The sequence below is a fragment of the Rattus norvegicus genome, chromosome 12 (genome assembly GCF_021556685.1).
Source record: "Rattus norvegicus strain SHRSP/BbbUtx chromosome 12, alternate assembly SHRSP_T2T, whole genome shotgun sequence".
In the NCBI taxonomy this organism is placed as follows: domain Eukaryota; kingdom Metazoa; phylum Chordata; class Mammalia; order Rodentia; family Muridae; genus Rattus; species Rattus norvegicus.
This window is the reverse complement of record NC_141545.1, coordinates 35,431,515-35,453,486: the sequence shown is the minus strand read 5'-3', so window position 1 is coordinate 35,453,486 and position 21,972 is coordinate 35,431,515. Positions and strand designations below refer to the sequence as shown.

Below are 21,972 nucleotides of genomic sequence, written 5' to 3'. Positions count from 1 at the left end.
CACAGATGTGCAATAGCTTGGTCTTGAATGTCCCCTCAAGCTGTTGTGCTAAAAGCTTCTTTGCCCCAGTTGCTGGTGCTGTTGGGAAGTGGTAGAACCCTTAGGAGGAGGTAGGACCTAGGAAAAGGAAGTGGGTCACCGGGGTCATGCAATCTTTTCTTCTCTCATTTTGTTTCCAGATCGCCACAAAGTGAGCATTTTGGATAACTCTGATGCTGTTTGTATTTTGATGCTGATTCTGCTTGCCGGGACAAGGAATGAATCATTTACTCAGGTGACTTCCTGTGAGTCTTTCCCTAAGGAATAATGATTTCTAAGAACCAATCACTGGTCGAGGGGTAGGCGGGACTTCCGGGTCGGGAGAGGGAAGAGAGGAGGCAGAAAATACTGACTGGCTTTTGGAAAAGGAGAGCTGAGAGGAAAAATGTAGCCAACAAGACCCCTTTCTGCCCCGTTCCTCCATCTCCACCCCCTTGTTTAAATGGCGGATTCGCCACTGGCGGATTTAACCTAGAATGGCTTGTTAGTTGTTATGCCCAACGATTATGTTACCTGTAGATTCTAAACTAAGACTGTGTGGTGTTTTCTTTCACATGGGGGTGCTCAACTGAATTCCAGAGAAAGGTACAGTGGCAGGGCATTCCAGCTAGCCATGGAATTTTGATACCTGGGGCTGGCATGGCCGTGACCCGCCATGGGAACTTAACAAGTCAGGTGGAGAAATTTCTGAGATCTGAGTCAGAGAGCCGGAATGAGAATGAGAACAGGCTCACCCGGTGCCTGCCGGAGATAGCATGGATAGCTTTTTTAGTATTTCCCCACAACAAGCAGTGGCCAGTTCCATGTGCTCCACCATGATCCTCTCCCTTGCCAGAGACCCCTAAAGCAGCTGACGTAATGCAGCACAAATGGAATCTCTGGCAGAGTGCGACAAGTAAGTCGTCCATTTAAGTGGATGCTTGTCCTGTTGCAGAGAGGGAAAGCTGAATGACAAACATCCTAAGGACCAGGAAGGTCCAAGCTGTGCTTATGACTCGGACCCTAGGACGCCACAATGCATTCCCACCCAATGGTGGAAAATTATATGGCATAAGCATGAATGTATGCATTGGAGGTGGCAATGAGTTAGGAGGAGACAGACCCTTTTGGGAAAGGGATCTTGAGCTGGGTGGAAGGAGGTTTCCTTTAAGGATCAAGAATAATCCCAAGGAGAAAAGGAGGGAGATTTCCAAACACCCTCCTAACCAGACCTTGGTCTCCACAGCTAGTCACTTCCTCTAGCCAGGTGAGCATGTGCAGGTCAAAGGCATACAAGGTAAAATGATTCCCGTGGTCCTCCATTTTCACTTCCTCTCTGTTGTCTACATGTGAAGGAATTGAGTCCCATAAGATGGCAGACCTCCTCAGGGATAGCTGCGGCCCCACTTCATGACCGTCTTCCCATGGTCACTGGCTCTGTGTGAACACCAGCACACAGATTGGGCTAGGCATCTGAGACCTAGGGCTGTGTGTTACAGCTGTTTGTGTTGCCTTCTCTAACATCTACAGAGGGAATAGTGTGGCTTAGAGGCAACCAAAATCAAACAGAGCCCATTTGGTTGAGAAGAGGCTACGATGGTCTGGTTGTCTTACTGTAACAGACTGACTCAGTGTAACGGATCCAAGATGGAGTCAAACCTGTATCATTCCTTCACCATTAAAGTCACAGTTTAGGAGTTTCTTGGGTCTTCTTTATAAACCTACATAATCATGCAAGCTACACACACACACACGTACATGTGTGGATGGGTAGGTATGTGGGTACAAAGGAAGTTAATATATAGTTTTAAAAGTCTTTAGATGTGCATAGATCCATGAGACCATCATAATCAGGGGGCAACAACATCACCCCCTAAGGCTCCATAGAACAGCCTTCTCCTCACTCAGTCACAAGTGACTCTCCATCACTAAATTCTGCTTATGAGAGAGCCACCACACTGTAATAATACCATAGGCACCCTTTAGTAGCTGTGACATTTACACAGTATCTATCCTCTAAAGTTGCTTTTCTTTCTTTTATTTTACGTGTCTGGGTGTTTTGCCTGCATGAATGTCTATGCACTGTCGTGTGATACTAATAGAAGTCACAGGAAGGTGTTAGATCCCCTGGAACTAGGGTTTCAAATAGTTGTGACCTGCCACGCAAGTTCTGGGAATCAAACCCAGGTCTTCCACAAAAGTTGGCAGTACTTTTAATTGTAGAGCCACTCTCTAACCCCCCCTTTTTTAGATTTATTTATTTATTTATTTATTTATTTATTTAATGTAAGTGAATACACTGTTGCTGTCCTCGGACACACCAGAAGGGGGCATCGGATCCCATTACAGATGGTTGTGAGCCACCATGTGGTTGCTGGGATTTGAACTCAGGACCTCTGGAAGATCAGTCAGTGCTCTTAACCACTGAGCCATCTCTCCGGCCCCTCTCTAACCCTTTAAAATTAACTTTCAAAAACATGGCAGTGGCCTGGGACCGGAGAGCCTGGGTAGCACAGTTGGTAATTATTGGGTAACTGGCTTGTGAGATACCTAAGTTTAGGAAACATCAGTAATGAAAAATAATCCTTCATTTGGGAAAAGTTATCTCTGGGATCAGCAATTGACAGGCCAGGGGAAGTACAGTTGGATGGGTTGCAAAGAATCCAAGGTCCCAGGGAGGAGGAGCATAGGCAGACAGGGCTCCAGGGGCAAGCAACCATCCAGGCTGAAGAGAGGCATACTCATTTGCCAGAAAGATAAGTAGCCATCAGGCCAGCCTGTGCATTGCTCTAGAGTGTGGGCCACCAGGACCCAACAGCTTCCAGAAACAATGGGACTAAGCACAGCTTCCTGCTACTTTATTAAGAACCATTACCCACACAAGGCCCTGGGTTCGGTCCCCAGCTCCGAAAAAAAGAACCAAAAAAAAAAAAAAAAAAAAAAGAACCATTACCCAATGCCCTTCACCTCTGAGTCCCCCGTAAGTGGTGGATTCGAGAGTTCAAAGGGCAGATGTAAGCTAGTTAATTAGACCAAATGCATCTTGCCCTACTCAAGGGCAACCAAAAGGGTAACCAACCTTGACAATGAGTTTTGCTCCTTTTGAAAACTGACACAGGTCTGTTAGGTCAAAGGATCCAGTACTAGGCCAGAAGACAGTCCTGTATCAGCTCTGTGCACAGAACCCTCTTGTCTGTGGTTCAGGCATGGTGATGAAGGCAGGAATGGCCCTTCAACTCCTGCATCATTTCCATTTGAACTTTGAAATGAAAACCCCTGAGCTTTCTTTGCTGTTGATGTTAAAGAGTTTGGGAGAATGTCATCCTGTTGCTGGGGAGACAGAGACAGGCAGATCCCCAGAGCTAATTCACCAGGTAGCTTAGCCTTACTGATGAGCAGCCCCGGGAGACCCTTTCTTTAAGGGTGTGGACAGCAGCCCAGATGATGACACCTGAGGTTGCTGTCTGACACCCAGACACACATGAACTCACACGCATCAGCAAGTGTGTACACATGCACATAGAAACAGACAGTTTAGAAATCGGAATTGTAAGAAAAGTCTGAGTCGTGGAAAAAAAAACAACAAGTGGTAAGTTTGGGTTTCCCAAGGCCCTGTAAAACATTCTTAAAGGGAGATGTTTTCTTAGCAGCAGCAACAGCAGCAGGCACGCACACACGCGTGCGCGCGCACACACACACACATACACTCTCACTCTCCTGGCAGGCTGCAGAAATGTCCCTTCTGACAAAGGCGGCATTTTCAGTTAGGTTCACAAAAGACATCTGTCTTCAGACTCTTTGACCAAAACCAAAAAAACAAACAAACAAAAACAAAACCCAAAACATGTCTACTGTAGCAACCCAGTATTTTGTTTGTACAATTCTTAAAGTAATTTCAGGTTTAAAGTAATTTTAGGGAGCTGGAAAGGTGGCTCAGCAGTTAAGAGCACGGACTTGTCCAGAAAACCAAAGTTCAGTTCTTAGCATAGACACTAAACAGCTCAGGTCTACCTGTAACTCCAGGTCTATGGGAACTAGCACCCTCTTCTGGCCTCTGAGGGCACTGCACTCATGTGTACATACCCACATGTAGAAGTAAAAGTAATAAAATGGATTTTCCTTTTTAAAGGACATGTTCTGGGACTAAATTATCTCTGTGTTGGCTGTAGGTGATATCCTGTAGCCACACTGCTACAGAAGATTCTGAGCATGCACTTCATTAGAGCAGAGCTGGCCCAGCTGTGTATCCCAGTGGCTTTGAACATGTTGGGTTAACGTCCTGAGGACATTATACCCTTTGCTGCTTTTGCTTTCTCTCCATGGACAGTGGGCGATATGTCCGTCTATTGAACACTCATGGCTCCCACCAGCATGAAAGAGGAAATGATTGAGAGCCCTAGAGAGAAGCACCACAAGAATTGAGAACTGCCAGCCCCAGGGGTGTCATCCAAGGTTGGAAGGGGAAACCTAGAACTCAGCAGTTAAAATGTGACAGTTCCTCTGTGATCTCTGCCAGGGGTGACTGAGCCTGGGGGAGGATTTGGCAAAGACTGGAGCCATTTAGGGGTTCTCACAGCTCAAGTGGGAAAATGGCAGCCAAGGGCACCACTGGGCACCCTAGGGTGCTCCAAAGGAACACCTCACAGGCCGGATGGAGACCTGGAATTATCCAGTTCACACCGCCAGTGTGCTGGGGAAGGGCAACTGCACTCAGTAAGACTGCTGAAGGATGTGGCCAGAGTCTCAGAGGCATCGCTGTCTTCAAAAGATGGCCAGAAGTTCCCGTCAGCAAAGCCAGGCTCTGTTACACTGGGGAGCCAGCCTACGCTTTTAAACGTCTGACAGCCTTTGATCCTCACTATCCTGACCACTCAGTCAAGAGATGTCGGGCTTCAGCTCCCACCAGCCCATGCTCTGCAGTGGAGGGTACCCAGGGAGAAGGCCCTGCTCCATCACAGCTCATGACAGAGGAGAGAAACAGCGAGAGCAGAGAACAACCACAGAGCTGGCCTTCAGCCATGGGGAGTCCTGAGAAAAGAAACCAGATGAGGAGGACACAAGAGAAGCTGGAGGTACAGTGGAGCAGACACTGCTAGACTCCTCCACTCAGTACGCAGCAGAGGTGACCCGGCACCCCCATGTTGTAGAAATAGTTAGTCCCAACCCAGAGTTTCTATTCTGCCTTTTACCATTGGTTTCCACGATAAAAGCACACATAACCTTCATATTTACAATGAGCCTTAATCAGTACAAAAGCTGGGCAGATATCCACCCTCCAAGCTGTTAGAACCTACTTTCCTATTGATAACCCTCAATTATTACTATGTTTCATCTGGGCTGCTCTTGACTCCAATTGGCCAGCCCTCAAGGCCACATTCTCATGACTCCTCTAACCCATGGAGGCTTCTCCTTCTCCTCTGCCTTTTTTTTTTTTCTTCTCTTGGTCCCCCTCTGATTGCCAAAGCCTAGGAAACCTAAACCCCACCTATGTCTCCTCTTCCCAGCTACTGGCTATTGGCATCTTTATTTACCAATCATAAATAACTTGGGGCCAAGGTATACGTGCGGACTGTGTGGACTCCCTGGGACAAGTGGGTCTTTGGAAGCCCACATTTAGCATTACAATAGACCAAAACCAAAATAAAACCAAAAGACCAAACATCAACAACCCTGGTTTCTTCCAACTTGTCTGGGTCTCTGCCAGGAGCTGTGGTGTTTCACCTTACTTATATACAGTCTTCTCCTTGGCTAGGGCCAATTCAAGCTGCATATAGTCCTCCTGCTCTGTTTCCCACTTGGGACGAAGAGATGACAACCTCGCTGGCACTGTTAGATCTCTGCAACTCGGAGGTGAGCAGGTTGTGAAAGGACCGCCGTTTCCATGGGCACAAACGTCTTCCTAAATTGCTGCCCAGTCAGAGACAACTCAATTAACAGCACCTTTATCCAGAGACTAACCTGAGCTGGACACTTAATGTGAGAACAGTGACTGGAAGGGCAGAGACACAGCTCAAAGGTTAATAAACATAGCAAACCCGTCTTGGGTGGGACAAAAGGCCAAACAATGAGGCCATCAGCGCCGAGGGAGAGGGCTGGAGCTGTCACATGGTGGCTTGGGAATCCAAGAAAAGGTGCTACTGAAGATGGCAGAGCCAGGTCAAAGCTGTTGATAGGCCCCTGAGATCAAAGTCAGCCCATCTACACCATTCTTCTGAGGCACTCAGGTGCAGATGCTGGGAGGACCTGGCCCTATTCCTCAATGGAAGGAGTATCCCAAAATACACAAGCGTTTCAAACCACCAGTCTTATTTCCTCTGTATGAGACTATACAGGACTCCGCGGGTCTGATGAGAGGAAGTAAGACATACAAACTTCCGGCTCATTCGCTAGCCGGTCCCGCCCCTAGTCTTTGACTCTTCCCCCCAACATCTGGCTCATTTGTTTGCCAGCCCCGCCCCTAGTCTGTGCCCCCCTCCCTAACATCTGGCTCACGTTTTTAACCAGCCCCAACCCTAGTCCATCTTTCCCCCACCAACATGATTTTTGTTACATTTTAAAAATAAACCTACTGAGCTGGAGACTAGCTAAACATCTTGTCATGCAAGCGTGAGGACTGGAGTTTGGATTCCAGAAACTTCGATGATTCCATCCTTAGAAGACCGGTGATCCCTGGAGCAAGTTGGCTAGCTAGTGTAGCCATATTGGGCAGCTCTGAGTTTGAATAATACAGGATGGTTCCTGACATCAACTTTGTATCTCCACATACAAATACATGTACATGTGCGTGCACCCATGTACATGTCAACACACATGCACGACACATACATGTGCACACATGAAACTGGAAAAATAAAAATACATCTATATTTTTATATCTTCAGAGGCAGGGAAAGAAAAGACAGCCACAACCTGGTTCTCTGTATCATCTCACTCTGGAATATGCTGAGTTGAATACCTCCCGAGTTATTCTCAAAGAACATGCCTTCTAAGTGGTTTCCAGCATGCTTCTTTCTGTATTTGTTCTTTGAAGTTTAAGTTAGACAAGACCTGCAACTTATGTACTTACCAGCAGACTCTCAAAACGAATCAATGCTGGGAGTTCAAAGTGACCTTAAGTTGGCTGTTTGCATTTCCCCTGACGCACTGCATTTCACGACCAGCAGAATTGATCTACCGGGTACTGAATCCATTGACAACCTGGGTTTGAGGTCCCCTGGCTCTTTGTTTATGCTCTACACATGCCAACAAGGAAGGGGCCCAGAAACTGGGGCTCCTTCTCTTCTTAAGCTCTTCTTCTTAAGTTTCCCTTCTCTTAAGCTCCCTGTGGGCCCAGTGGGCAAACACAATGCTCTGTATTTGAAAACGCCATTTACGGCAATGACTCATGTAACCACAGAAGCACAAGGCAAAGGCTACTGTTTCTCATTTAGCTAAGCCCCCACCCCCAGCAGCAACTTTTCTTCCTACCACTCATGTTGTTATCTCTGCCCCCATTCCTGGATAAATAAGAATTGAGGAAATAAAAGAACACATCCCCCACAGAGGCCCCAGAAGCTGCCCTGACTCACTTTCTAGGGAACAAAGAGATTGTGGATAAAGTGGTCTCCTTTGCTCTAGCTGGTTCTCGCCATAAGATTGCAGGGATTTGACTCTTCAACTACACACAGCTGGATTCAGTGCAACTCAAGGCTGAGTTTACACAGAAAGAAAGGTGTGGGCAACACTGTGTGCAACATGGAAAAGGAGAATGTGGAATCACGCATCTAGAGTCCATATTCCATTACCATTGTATTACCATCTCTGTCACCACCACCATCATCATCATCACTATAAGTATTACCATTAACATTAATTGCCAGTTCCAGTGTCCTCGGTGCCTGCAATGTGGACAGCAACTCAACATTTTGTAGCAGACATCTGTCGTGTGATCTAGTGTCTTAGGGTTTTACTGTTGTGAGCAGAACGCCATGACCAAAGCAACTCTTTTAAGGACAACATTTAATCCGGGCTGGCTTACAGGTTCAGAGGTTCAGCCCATTATCATCAAGGCATGAAACAGGACAGCATCCAGGTAAGCATGGTGCTGGAGGAGCTGAGTGTTCCAAAGGCAGCTAGCAGAAGACTGCCTTCCAGGCAGCAAGGATGAGGGTCTTAAAGCCCCACTCCCACAGGGACATACCTACTCTCACAAGGCTACACCTCCTAATAGTGCTACTCGCTGGGCCAAGCATATACAAACCACCTTCTGGCAAACACCTGGTTTTCCCTGATAAGAAGGGTCACTGCCCATAGGCCTGCCTAAATGATGCTCTGTCTTAGGATGTATGCATTTAGCAGATGTCATTAGGCATTTATAAGGTTATCCCAAACTCTTCAACAAAATCTATGTCCGTCCCCTATCTGTCCCTCAGAGCTAGTAAGGAATTAAAGGTCAGGGGCTCAGTAAGGGCCTTTGTATGGTAGAGCAATATCAATGTCAAGGAGCTGCAGAGGGAGTTGGCAGGAGTGGTGCGTGTCTATGCCAGCCTCTGTTCCCCTGCCAGAATAGGCTCTGTGGACACCCTTCCACTATTCATTCTTGAGTCCTTCGGTAACCATTCAGGAAGTCCTCTACGTAATGTCTGTTAATTAAAGTCACAAAAGTTAAATTAAGCCATTATGGAATGTGTAGCCTACAACTGATCAGATTCTGGATTGCAACTTGGCTTCCTCCACCTCGATTAGAATGAGAGCTGTCCTGTTGGGTGGAGATCAACTCACAGGAGCCCGGGATGGGGACGGGGGGGGGGGGGGGTTCAGTAAGTAAAGGCCAAGACCAATCACAAACCAATCCATCAGTTTTGAAGGCCTCATGTCCTCTATAAAGCAGCTAACCATGTGTGATGGCTATTCTTGGTTGGCAACTTGACTGCATCTAGAATTTGTAGGATGATGTCATACAGGTGAAGGCAGGTACTAGATAGGTTGTTATGAATATTCTTAATGGATGGATGTGTACAGGGCTTTGCATGTCTAGGTGGGCAATTGTGTGTTCTTTAATATGGCGATTTAAGTTCAAGAGAATATGTGATGGCAGGAGACACTAGGCTGCCACGGAATTGGGATGTATGTATCTGGCATGGTGGAAACCTGCCTTGGGAACTAGATGGGTAGAGAGATTGTTGACAGGCTCAGAGAGAAGCCATCAGCAGTGTGATATGGGATAGAGCAAAGAGGGTAAGAGGCTTTTGCTGATTGAGATGAAGATATCTACCAGACATCTTGGGGCACTATGATGCTGGATCGAGTGTGGGATAAAAGACAGCATTCTTTTATAATTTTACAGCAACAGGAATGAACTAAAACCTGAGCAGTTGTGTACACTTGTGAGGAGGGAGTTTTTTCTTAATTGAATTATTTGAAATAGGAAGAACTATTTTTACTTCAGATCTTTTGAAGTGGGAAGATCTACCTTTAATCCGGGTCACACCTTCTGCTGGCAGCCTATGTAAGGACACGGATGAAGGAAGCTTGCTCTCGCTCTTGTGGGCAAGTGCATTCCTTCATTTGAATGAGAGCCTATTTGGGATTCTGAAGACCAACTGAGGCATTCAGCCTTGTGGACTGAACAACCACTGGATTCTTGAACCTTTCATTGGTAGACAGCCATTGTTGGACTAGCTGGACCACAGCTTGTAAGCAATTCTAACAAACCCCCTTTATATATAATACATGTAATATATTATAGATAAAAATATATTTTTTATATAAGTTCTGTTCCTCTAGAGATCCCTGTGCAAATCTAATACAGCAAGCAAAGGGCATCCCCAGACACACCTCAATCCTGACTCCATAATCACATGTCAAACATTCTTTCTTTATACCCTTGCTCTCTCTTTTAAAGGTCTTTTCTCAGCAGGAAAATCCCCAGAAAAGGCTTGATCCAAAGCACTTTTTATATTTTAGTTTTAGTTAACAGTCACGAATCTGTGTGCATGCTTATATGTTTGGGGGTAGGGGGAGTCACGTGCTTGTATGCATCTGTGCATGTGGAAGTGAGAGGTCAATCTCAGGTGAGAGGTCAGCTCCTCGGGAGCTAACCACCTTGTTGAGACAGTTTCTCACTAAGTAGAACGCCTGCTGACTCGGCTATAATAGCTGGCCACTGAACCACACCCCATCATGTATGACAATTTTTATGGGCGCCGGGATCAAATTCAGTTCCTTGTGTTTACACGTGGCACATGTTGTTGCATGAACCATCTCCCAAGTTCCTGAAGCATCTGAAATCTGACACAGTGGTAGGTGCATGGCTGCCAAAGAGCTCTTGGGTATCTCATTTAGTATTTAAAACTGCAGAGCACTCTGCAAGCTATAAGTGGTCATTGATAATAAGCATTACTATTAAGAAGGATCTATTCACTCAATGAACTTGAGAAGGGCCCTTGGGAAGAGCCCTGATTTGTCTTAGTTCTGCCTTCCATCTCTGGACTCTGTCCTCCACATGAACTTCCCTGACATTGAATAAATATTTGGCTCAAGCTCCAGTCCAACCGAAGGACTAGAGCTTCTTAGTAAATCAATCTCTCTAGGGGAAAGATGAATAGATGGTATGGAGGGAGAGAGGGTCCCTAGGCTTGTCATCTCCAGCTTGGCATTTGTGCAATCTGAGCCATTGGTGGTTCTGGACCCTGAGTTCCGTGGAGAGGGAGACAGGGAAAGGAATGGTGGGTGGGAATCTTCAGAGCAAAGAGCCCAAGCGCTGTGGGCGCTTCCGTTGTCAGTGGGAAGAAAAACATTTTCTGAGATTTAAAGGAACTTGGATGTCTGTGAAATGAAAGTGCTTTGCTTTCCTTCTACAACAGGGGCTTCAAGACTAGAGCAGCAGGGTTGGAAAGATTTTGTAAGACAACAAGCTGTCTATTGGAGCTTTCTTGTTCTCAATGAGAATTCACCCATGAATCCATACCTACCAATCCACACAAATACACAGACACACAGACACATAGACAGACACAGACACACACACAGACACACAGACACAGACACACACACACACACACACACACACACACGAGTTAGGGAGAAACAATCATTAAAACATACTTATAATTTGGTACCCAGAATAGAAGGCCCACCCCCTCAGACATTCTCCACATTATCTCCCCTGAGGTCCAGGCACAGATAAGTCTACCCCTATTTATGGAGATTCAAGTGAAAAGCCCACCCCATTACCAGGTCCATGTTTAAGGTGTCTACTTACATAAACAGAGTAGATTCACTCAAGATTGGAGTATGTTAGGTGTGTAGTAGACAAACATCAAAGCCCAGGGAACATCATAAAAGAGGAGGCAGGAAGGATGTAAGAAATAGAGGTTGGTGGGGGAGGGGAGGCAGTGAGATGCTGTGTTCTCAACATGATATGGCTGTTGCCCCTGCGAACTCAAAGACGCTATGGTTACATGTACAACATCAGTCTAGTCAAAACTCCCAGCAGGAATGAGGGAGAAAATCTCCAGGCCCCACCCCCTAGTAAGGACCCAGTGGCAGTTAGTAGCTGTTAAGGGGAAGCAGACTCATTTGCATTTTTCCTTCAAGGATGACCCTAGTGGTAGGCTTCCCTTGCTCCAGTGGATGACCCCACCCACCTCTGTGCACTTATAAAGTTGGGAGGGTGTATGTTGTGGGGATATGGGAGGAGTTGAAGGGAAAAATGGACAGTAGATATACTTCATTAAATATTATATATATATATATATTCTCAAGAATAAAATTTAAAACTAGATTCATAGTGAATGGATTCTGAATAAATGTTCTTTTTCTCTATATCTGAAATTACCCAAGCTTTGACTTACAACTAGAGCCAACAAACCTACATGGGTGCTATGTGTTTGTTTCTGAATGTGCAAAGGCCCAAACCTAACCCTGTGGGCTGTGTGGCCCAGCACTGGGGATGCCTGTTGCGTCTCTGGGAGAGCAAAGATAGCTCATCTCACTCAGGACTCTAGGGAACACGTTTACTATATTTAAGATGGTGACAGGATCCCAAGCCTTTGTAAAGTACACAAACAGGCACAGAGATGCTTCTGGAAAAGGCTAGAAGAGCTCACTCCTTGAGGCCAAACCTAGGGTACAGTAAGATTCTTCTTCTGGCCCAGGAATTCAATCACCAGCCGATGACCGGCATGAATACACAATGGAAGATGGTATGTATTATCACAGGGACCTCTTTTCTCTTTCTGCTTGTTTGTTTGTTTATTCATTTATTGAGACAGGGCTCTTCTGTGTAGCCCTGGCTGTCCTGGAACTCACTTAGTAGACCAGGCTGGCTTTGAACTCAGAGATCTGCCTGCCTCTGCCTCCTGAGTGCTGGGATTGCAGGCACGTGCCACCACACCCTATTTCTTTTTTTTTCTTAAGACTTATAGATTTACATATTTTATGTATACGGGCACTTTGCATGTACATCTGCAGCCGGGAAGAAAGCATTAGACAGCTGTGCCATCTCTCCAGGCCAAGCCCCGACTTCTGTAAAGCCGCTGAACTCAGAGGTTGAAGCACACATTTGCGGGACATGGAGAGGGCTTATGTCCAGCTGCAGTGCAATCTGCCATATAGGGGCAAATTGAAGCACAAATGTGGCCCCAGGCCCACAGATGTCTTCCTACACCACTGTTCCGCCCTCCCCCTGCCCCTTTGTTAATCCCCAGATGCACAGAACACAAAGCCAAGGTTTTTTTACCTCCCAGTTTTAGCCAAGTTCAATCATTAGACAAATGCTGTTCACTAATGTGTACTGCTTTAGTCAAAATAAAAAAGAAAGAAAGAACCGCAATCAACTCAACTTAAATTTTGGAGTTAAAGCAAAAGGATGACTTGCTTCCTTGAGCTCATCACTCATAAACAAGACATAAGGAAAAGGGAGTACAGAAAGAAAGAAAGGAAGGATGGAGGGAGAAAGAGGAAGAGGGTGGAAAGGAGGAAGGGAGGGGAGGAGAGAGAGAGGAAGGGGGAGAAGAAGGGAGGGAAGGAAAGAGGAAGGGAAAGAGGGGAGGAAGGGAGAGGAGGAGTGAGGGAGGGAGCGGAAGAGAAAGAGAACAAAGGAAGAATGGATAGATGGATGGATGAACGGATAGACAGATAGACAGGAAAGAAAAGAAAGAGGAAATGAAATTTGGATGAGAAACTGAAATGAGATCAGTAGCTAATGAACTTGAAACTCTGTAGGCAATTTGTACCCCACATGTGGTTACATTCATATCCTCAAGGATCACAATAAACCTAATGTGTTGGGAGTTGGAGAGATGGCTCAGCAGTTCAGAGCATTTGATGCTTTTGCAGGGGACCAGAGTTTAGTTCCTGGCACCCATTTCAGACAGCTCACAACTATCTCCAGAGGATCTGATGCCCTCTTCTGGTCTCTGTGGGCACTGCACTCATGTGGTGTGTGTGTGTGTGTGTGTGTGTGTGTGTGTGTGTGTGTGTGTGTGTGTTGTGAGAGAGAGAGAGACAGAGAGAGACAGAGAGAGACAGAGACAGAGAGACAGAGAGAGACAGAAAGACAGAGAGACAGAGACAGAGACACACACAGAGAGAGAGAGAGAGAGAGAGAGAGAGGGAGAGGGAGAGAGAGAGAGAGAGAGAGAGAGAGAGAGAAGTAAAGATGAAAAGCCTAGCTTTAAAAAGAAAGAAGAGAACAATTTAGTGTCTCACAGAAGGCCAAGTCGTGTCACGCTGCTGGGATACTGCTGTTCAGCCAACGATGCTTGTGTTAATTGATTATTGCAGCCAAATTTACCTACATTTAAAATGGAGCTAAAGTCTTCAGTTACATCACAACTGACACAAGGCAAGTTCCTCTAACATATTCCAAAGTGAGTTCCAGAGCATTTTCTAAAGTACACAGTGCTTCTTTTAAATGTCTCCTCTTTGCTCCAACCTTACATAAGGTACCCAAGATCCCACCATTTAGTCTCCTTTATGCTCTTCCATTTCTTTTTTAAATAGCACATTCTATTTCCAGGGAGAAACAAAATGACAACTTTAAGCCTGGTACCACTTTATACTTAGAGCCCGCCTGTCTGGAATAGACTTTGAGTTGGCAAAGCCACATTCTCCTTCCTCCTTGACAACTGTCGAAACTGAGTTTGCAGATTCGCTGAAACTGCGAGGAGTTTAAAGACCCAGTTGTGAAGTGGCTGATTTAAGGGAACCCTCAGTGTCCTGAAGCTTGTTGACAAATCTCCACAAAGGTCAAGGGACTCTTCTGTGACATTTTAGGAGATTCATTAATATTAAAGAGAATTATCTTATGGTCTTGGAGAGATGGCCCAGTAGTTAAAAGTACTTGGCACTCCTCTAGTATACTCTAATTCAGTTCCTAAAACCTACATCTGGCAACTAACAGTCCAGGACGATCCAATGCCCCCTCTTTTGGCCTCTGTTGGTACTGCATTCATATGCATACACCCGGACATGGATACACACACACACACACACACACACACACTCGCACATGCACTCACATACATACATAATTAAATATAAGTCTTTAAAACATATTTTCGGGCTGGTGAGATAGCTCTGTCAGTAAAGCATTCACCATGAAAACACAGGAATCTGAGTTTGATTCCCAGAATCCACGTAAATCAGCAGGATATAGTGCTGAAGATTTGTGGTTCAATGACCCTGATGCTACAGGGTGGAGAAAGGAGGATTCTAGGGTCTCACTGGACAGCCTAACCAGCAAGCGCTGGGAAAGTGAGATACCCTTTCTCAAAACAAAACCAAGGTGGGCATCACTTGAAGAATGACACCCATGGCCTCTTGTGCACATGTACATCCTACAAAGAAGTGTGCCCACCAAGCGGCCAGTCAGAAATGTAACTAACCCTTATGTTTCACAGAACACAGCATGTGAACATCTACAGGCAGTTCCAGACTAGGCAGAACTACTAGGCAGTTCCACAGCAGCCCGGCTGGATCTCTCCGGCTGCCGTAGACACAATGAGAACCTGCTCACCTCAGTGTGAAGCGATCCTCCGTGCAGTTCCTAGAGACAGAGATAGGGAAGGTGAGGACATCTCCTTGTCGCACAGTCTTGGGGATATAGTGAACGGCCACGTTGCTATCCAAACGCAGCTCCCTCAAAGGTGGACTGCTGGGGGTCTCCCGAAGGAAGACGCTCCCAATTCTATGCAAAGGGGGACTGGATTCATCAACATCATTGTGGCCTGCTGGAGCCCCACCGCTCTTCCTCGAGTCCTCCTTGGCACAGTCACCTCGCTCATCCCCTGGCTGTACAGCGTAATACAGTTCCACAGGACTCCCTTCTGGCTGCTCTGTGGGCCTCCTGCGCCCAGACACCACTGATGGGGGACTGAACCAGCCCGGCAGCATTTCCAGCTGGGCCACGCACAGCCCCAGGGCCCCACCCAGCCGGCAGCTACCTCGAACCTCTTGGGTCTCTCGGAAAGCAAAAACCCGCAGGCAAGGCAAGTTCTCGTCCCTGTGGTCATCCCAGTCTCGGCCCACGATGTGGAAGAGCACCTGCACTTTGGGATGGCTCAGGTAGACTTTCTCCTGCAAGATGTAGGCCTTCAGCCTCCAGTTAAGAGAGAAAGTGTTAGTGAATCCGAATGGGTTGGAAGGCAGCATCAAGTCCTGGGGCACTACCTGCTCAAGTGAGAAGGGCCCGTAGCTGGCGTTGAGCACTGGCAGTCGCCTGGATTTGTAGATCAGGAAGGACTCGACCCGCGACTGCAGGCTGGAATTGCGCATGATGTCCTGGTTGGCCTCCTTTAGGAAGAAGGAGACATCAGCATTGTTGATGTGGTAGGTCACCGGGAGGTAGGTAGGCAGCAGTGAGAACCGCTGAATGCTCTCCAGGATCCCTCGGCCTTCCGTCACTGTTGGGAGGAACCGAGGGCAGGTGTTAGTGATCCCGAGACACCAGATTTGTAGACTCGGAGAGCACATCGGTAACCACCCACTGCCTTACTGCTGGACCCATCGTGCAATTCTGAACTACCCATGATGCAATTCGGAACTATCCAGTGTTTCTCCTCTGAATCAAGTCAATGTAGGGAAAGTTGATGTAAGTAGATATAAAGGAATTGGGAAGATGCCTCGCTTGACAAAGTGCTTGCCACGCAAGCAGGTGGAAAGGAACTGCCCCATCCCTTATTAAAAGGAAGCTAAGTGAGCCAGAGAGGTGGTTCAGCCATTACAGGCTAGGCTCACAACCAAAAAGAAACTAAGCCCAGTGGTGCATGCCTGTGAGTTCAGGGATCAGGAAATGGAGACAGGGGGATTCCTGGAGCTCACTGGACAGCCAGGCTAGCTCAATCAATGAGTGTCAGGGCCAATGAGAGACCCTGTCTCAAAAAAAAAATAACATGAGGAAAGACTGAGAAAGACATGTGGTATTAATCTCAGGTCTCCACATGAATGTACACAGTCATGGTCATGCACACGCATACACATGCACACACAGATGAAATAAACGGGTAGATATTTTCTCCAGACTTAAACAGTACTTCATGGGAGGTCGGAGGCTTACAAAGTCCACCAAGAGTTGTAAGAATTTGTACAATTACAAGACACAACAGGACCTGTCCAAGCTTCCATAAGCACAAAACCTTTCCTAGAAGAGAAGATTATCAGCTAAGCATGTGGTGCACACCTTCAGTCCCAGATCTTGGGAGGCAGAGGCAGGTGGATCTCTGAGTTCGAGGCCAGCCTGGTCTACCGAGCAAGTTCCAGGACAGCCAGGGCTACACAGAAGCCCTGTCTTGAGGTGAAATGTGAAGCCAAAGCTTACCACTTTTGGTAGAGGTGTCTGCAATACGTATCCAGAGTTCCAGGGACACAGCTTTTGTGGATTGTCACCCATGTGGTGATCTCCTTGTCGTGATGAAGCTGCCTTTTGGTTACCTGTGTTTCTGTGAGTAACCCTACTAAACTTAATGGTTCTCCAAGGTTAATTTGGATGGAGATATTTTTTTTTTCCTTTAGGTGCTGGTGCCCTACTTGGGGTGAATATCACTAGTATTAGAAAAACTTGTCATCTGACACCATAAACATGGAACATTGTAAATAGTTAAAATTTGAACAAAAAAATTGAACAACAACAACAACAAAATATAGGGATAACAAGACCTTCAAGGAGCTTAGGCCCTGGAGCATAAATATGCAGGGAGACTGGAGTTCTATCCCCTGCATTCATGCTGGGGTTGTTTAGCTTGTGTTGTTTGTGAGCCTCCTAACAGCAGGAGAAGGGCTGTCTCTGATTCCTTTGCCAGCTCACGGGACCCTTTTCCTCCTACTGGGATGCCTCATCCAGCCTTGATATAAGGGTTTGCCTCTACTCTATTGCATCTTGCTATGCTACAGCCCATTGATACCAGATAGATATCAGATATCGGATATATATTGGAAGATATTTTGGAGACTGAGTTGGTGACAGTCCTCCAGACACAGGGAAGGGTCCAACCACACCATGCCTTGGTCCTTTGAGTAGTCTGGACCTTCTAGCCAAGAATTCGAGGCAGTATCTACATTTAAAGTGTTACACTCATAACCTGTGAAGACCATTCTGCCACCAGTGAGTAACAAACATTTTTCTTCTTCTCTTTAGAGAACATATTCTCCTCGTGGGGGGTTAAAAAAATCCAACATGTTATTTTTACAGTTTGTCTTACTTTCTGGAAGAAAAATCCAGACTGAGAAATTATACAACTCACAGAAGCCATTTAGCCAGGGAGCCGCTGGCTTGAGTAGAACTGACTGCCCAGGCATGGCTCTACCAGCTTTGGTATAGACCATAGCAGCAGCCACACGATGATCCCTGGTTATCTGGAAGTGCCACTAGCATTCCTCCAAGAACCGGCTTCAGCTTCAGTGACCCCATGAAAGCACACGAACCCCAAGTACAGTGCAATCTCAAGTCCGGCTGTGTATCTATCAGGAGTAACCGTGTCAGCCCAGAACTCCAACAGTCCCTGGACTTGCCCCACACAGCACATGGGACCCTCAGCAAGGTCCCAAGCCCCTTTGCTTCTGAGAATTAACAGAAGTTGCAGTTCAGATCTCAGATCACAGAAACTACACTGCATACAAGTTTACAGCTAGGCTAGGTCGACAGATACCTATGTTAAGCCCACTCTGCAGACTGGAATGAGAAAAATCTCTCCATTTAGTGTTGCCACCAAACTCAGGGCAGGACAGGACTCATGTTTAGGTTAAGACAAACTATCTAGAGCTGTTGATCCCTGTGATTCAGGACTGGCCCAGATAGTCGTTTCATAGGTTACAGCCTGATAACGTTGGGAATTTCTTTTTCAAATATCGAAATATGTCAATTCAGAAGATGGCACAAGGGATAAGGTATTTTGCTCATGTAAGGGCTGGAGTTCAGATTCTCCTGAGCTTGTATGGAAAAGCCGGGTTGACAGGGTGGCATCCAGTAACCCCCACACTCAGAAAGTAAGGTCAGGAGATCTCTGGGGCAATGTAGCTAGAGTGGGTAAAGTTGGTAAGATCCACCTTCGCCAAGAAACCCTGCCTTAGTAAGGTAGACAGCAACGGAAGAAGACACTGATATATACATATATATATATGTATATATGTATATATGTATATATATATATAGCCTGTACATGTCCAACCACATGTGCCCACATACATATTAGTGTGCATACATACACAGACACTACACAACCATACACATTTGAATATTTTTCCTTAAAAGCAAGATACTCTCAACGTTGCAATTGTGACTCTTGAATTCATGGATTTAGAATCACCACAGAAATTGAAACAGACCTCCGGGAGTAACTATAAGGATGTTTCTAGAAAACCTTAACAGAGAAGAAGACGCACCCTAAATGTGGGCGGCTCCATCCCCTAGGCTTAGAAAGCAGGCAAGCTGCACACCAGCACCTGTCTCCCTCTGCTTCCTGCCTATAGATGTCATGTGACCAGCTCCCCATGCTCCTGCTGCCACACCTTCCCACCATGTCGGCTTGCACACTCACACTGTGGGCCCAAAATAAGTCTTCCTCCCTTAAGTAGCTTTTGCCTTGTATTTTGTCACAGAAATGTGTAGTCACTACCATAAGCCTAACAAAATGCCTTAACCAGTGAAGCACTGTGTTTTTAACATTCTGGAACTGGAGCCTGAATTGTGATTTCCCCAGACCTGTGTTTCCCCATGTAAAGTCAGCACAAAGAGCAAGCAGGCATTTTCTGTGTGTTTTCTGAGGCGAGCTTCCTGATCCCCCCCCACCTCCTTCTTGGGTGCCTCCTATGTCCAGACAACACACCCCACATCAGCCCAGTTACAATCCCATCCTGCCTCTGGCCACATCTGCTGTAAACGCTGTATTTCAGAAGCACTCAGAGTACATCTCTGATTCACATCCCCAGGTGTGTCCTACACAGCATCCCCGTTCCCCATCACTCGGTGCTTCTCTGTAAGTCTCTACTGAGCAGTAGGGTGCATGCCATGGGGTCTCACGTGTTTCCACAGCATGGGGTCCTTAGAACAGCACTCAAGCAATTATGAGGCACTCAGTAAATATTGGATAAATGAGTGAGTGAATGGGTACGCAGATTATGCATTTTCTATACAAAAGAATGGATTGCATTTTCCACCAGGATTTTGCAAGATCCCTTCTCCACAGTAGACTGTAATCAGGATTGCCAGTGCTTCTATTTCACTGAGAACACTGCATAATCCCACTAACAGGAATCTGAGAGGAGAAGAGAGACAGGGACGCTCCCTGGACCATGAGATTCCCCAAAGGGACACCCCTTGATTATTCAAAACACATCTGACACTTCCCAGAGCGGCTGCCTTGAGCAGCCTCAAGCCAGCTTACCACGCAGTCTAGAAGCTGCCGGGGTCAGAAGGGCAGAAGGGAGCAGGGCAGTCATCAGCACTGTGCACCCAGGTCTCCTGAACCTCCCTGTTGAACATCTGACCCCGCTGCTCAGGACCACAAAACTTAATTGTGCAGCTAATTACACGGTGCCAGGTCAACCACACAGGGTCCTCTAATACCATTCAGGAAAACAGTAAAGCAAGAAAAGGTCACGGCAGGGCACTGGAGGGGAAATAACTCCAGCTTTGGTCTGAAAACCATCTAGAGGTCTTTCACCCTGGTATCCAGCCCAGATGCTTGTTGCCTACAAATGCCTCACCAAGACGGGTGCAGCTCCCAGGTAACTTTTTTCCTTTCTCCCTCCCTGCCCAAGTGCCACCTCACAAGTCTATGGAGGCGAGGATCTGTTTGATCTTGAGGAAGGTCAAGGGAGGAACCCTGAAACAGGAACTGAAGCAGAGGCTAATCGGGCAATATTGCTTACTGGTTTGTTCTCTATAACTTGCTCCGCCCGCTTTCTTATACCCTCCAGGGCCACCCGCCCAGGGTCAGCTCTACCCATGGTGGGCTGGCCCCTCCCACATCAACCATTAATAATAAAAATAATTGTCCTAGGGCCAATATGACAGAGGCATTACTCAGTTGAGGTTCCCTGTCCCCCCACACCTCGTGTCAATTTAATGAAGCTTAACCACCACACTCCCTTTCTCTTTTTTCCTTGTGCGTATCTCTGTACATATGTCTATAGGGTGTGTCTGTGTATGTGCCTGCATGTATGGGGGATGATGCAGAGTGTGCATTTATACATGTGTGCAAAGACCTGAGATTAGCATGAGAGTCCTCCTCAATCACTTTCCACCATAGTTATTGAGGTAAGGTCTCTCAATGGCTGCTATGGTTAATCTAGCTATCCAGCTTGTTCTGGGGAATCAGCTGGCTCAGCTTTCTCTGCAACAGACGTGCAGGCACCTACCACTAACATGGGAGCTGGGATCCCAACTCTCCTCCTCAAGCTTGTGTAGCAAATGCTTTACTGAGTCATCTCCACAGGCCCCTCCCTCCTTTCTTTCCTCCATCTTTCTCCTGCCTCCCTTTCTTCTCCCTTTCCCAAGCTCTCTCCCTGCTTGCCTCCCTCCCTCCCTCTCCATGCCTTATAATCTACAAAATGGCAGCCATCTTGTTTGATGTGCACAGAATGGCTGCTGTGACACCCGCTGTACTCCAGTCTCCAGAGAGGCACCTTCTATCACCTAAGAATTCCATTTTATTTCACAAACAAATGAGCCAAGTGCCAAGTAAGGAGCCGGGGACAGGAAGAAGCAAATGGGTGGCCCGCGAGGAAAAATAATTGGCTTGCACTTGAGCATCATGGCTATGATTTCTTTCTTTTCTTTTTAAAGATTTATTTATTTATTTTGTATATAAGTACACTGTCGCTGTCTTCTGACACACCAGAAGAGGGCATCGGATCCCATTACAGATGGTCGTGAGCCACCATGTGGTTGGTGGGATTTGAACTCAGGACCTCTGGAAGAGCAGTCGGTGCTCTTAACCACTGAGCCACCTCTCCAGCCCCCATGGCTATGATTTCTTATCTGATGGAATAGAACGCGACCTGCTCATCAGAGGACTCACAGACCCTTTGTACTAATCTTTACATTTCTGAGAGGAACACTGTTTATTTAAGCAATACATTTAAGAAACAAGGAAGATGGTCACCAGGACATAGAACTCTGCTCTATTTGACTCTTTCCCTGGTCCACAAAGAACAACTTAGGGGAAATGATTGTAGGTAAAAGACCAGCAGGGGTCAGTTAGGAGGTACAACCCTGGTCGTGCACAGTGCAAATTCCTAAGAAGCCACCAGGATCCACACATCCCACGCAGAGAACAGCACAGTCTAGGCTTCCTGACACATACAGGTGCCTAGTTCTGGTTTGGTTTCTAGTAAGTACAAATACCCAGTGGGGCATGCTGAGAAAATAAATATAATACAGAAAATCTCTCTTTTTCTGTCTTCTACGATGAAGGGTAATATAGGGAACATGGTAATTTTGGTTCTAAGTAGTCCCTTCCTGTGTTGTGTTGG

The 21,972-nt window shown here is 46.5% G+C and overlaps 1 protein-coding gene across 1 annotated transcript in view; it reads right to left on the bottom strand.

Moving 5' to 3' along the window:
- Positions 1-21,972, bottom strand: part of Tmem132d (transmembrane protein 132D) — a 638,373-nt gene that overhangs the window by 463,863 nt on the left and 152,538 nt on the right. The window contains 1 exon segment of the mRNA NM_198727.2: positions 15,020-15,905. Coding sequence (NP_942022.2) covers positions 15,020-15,905 — 886 coding nt within the window.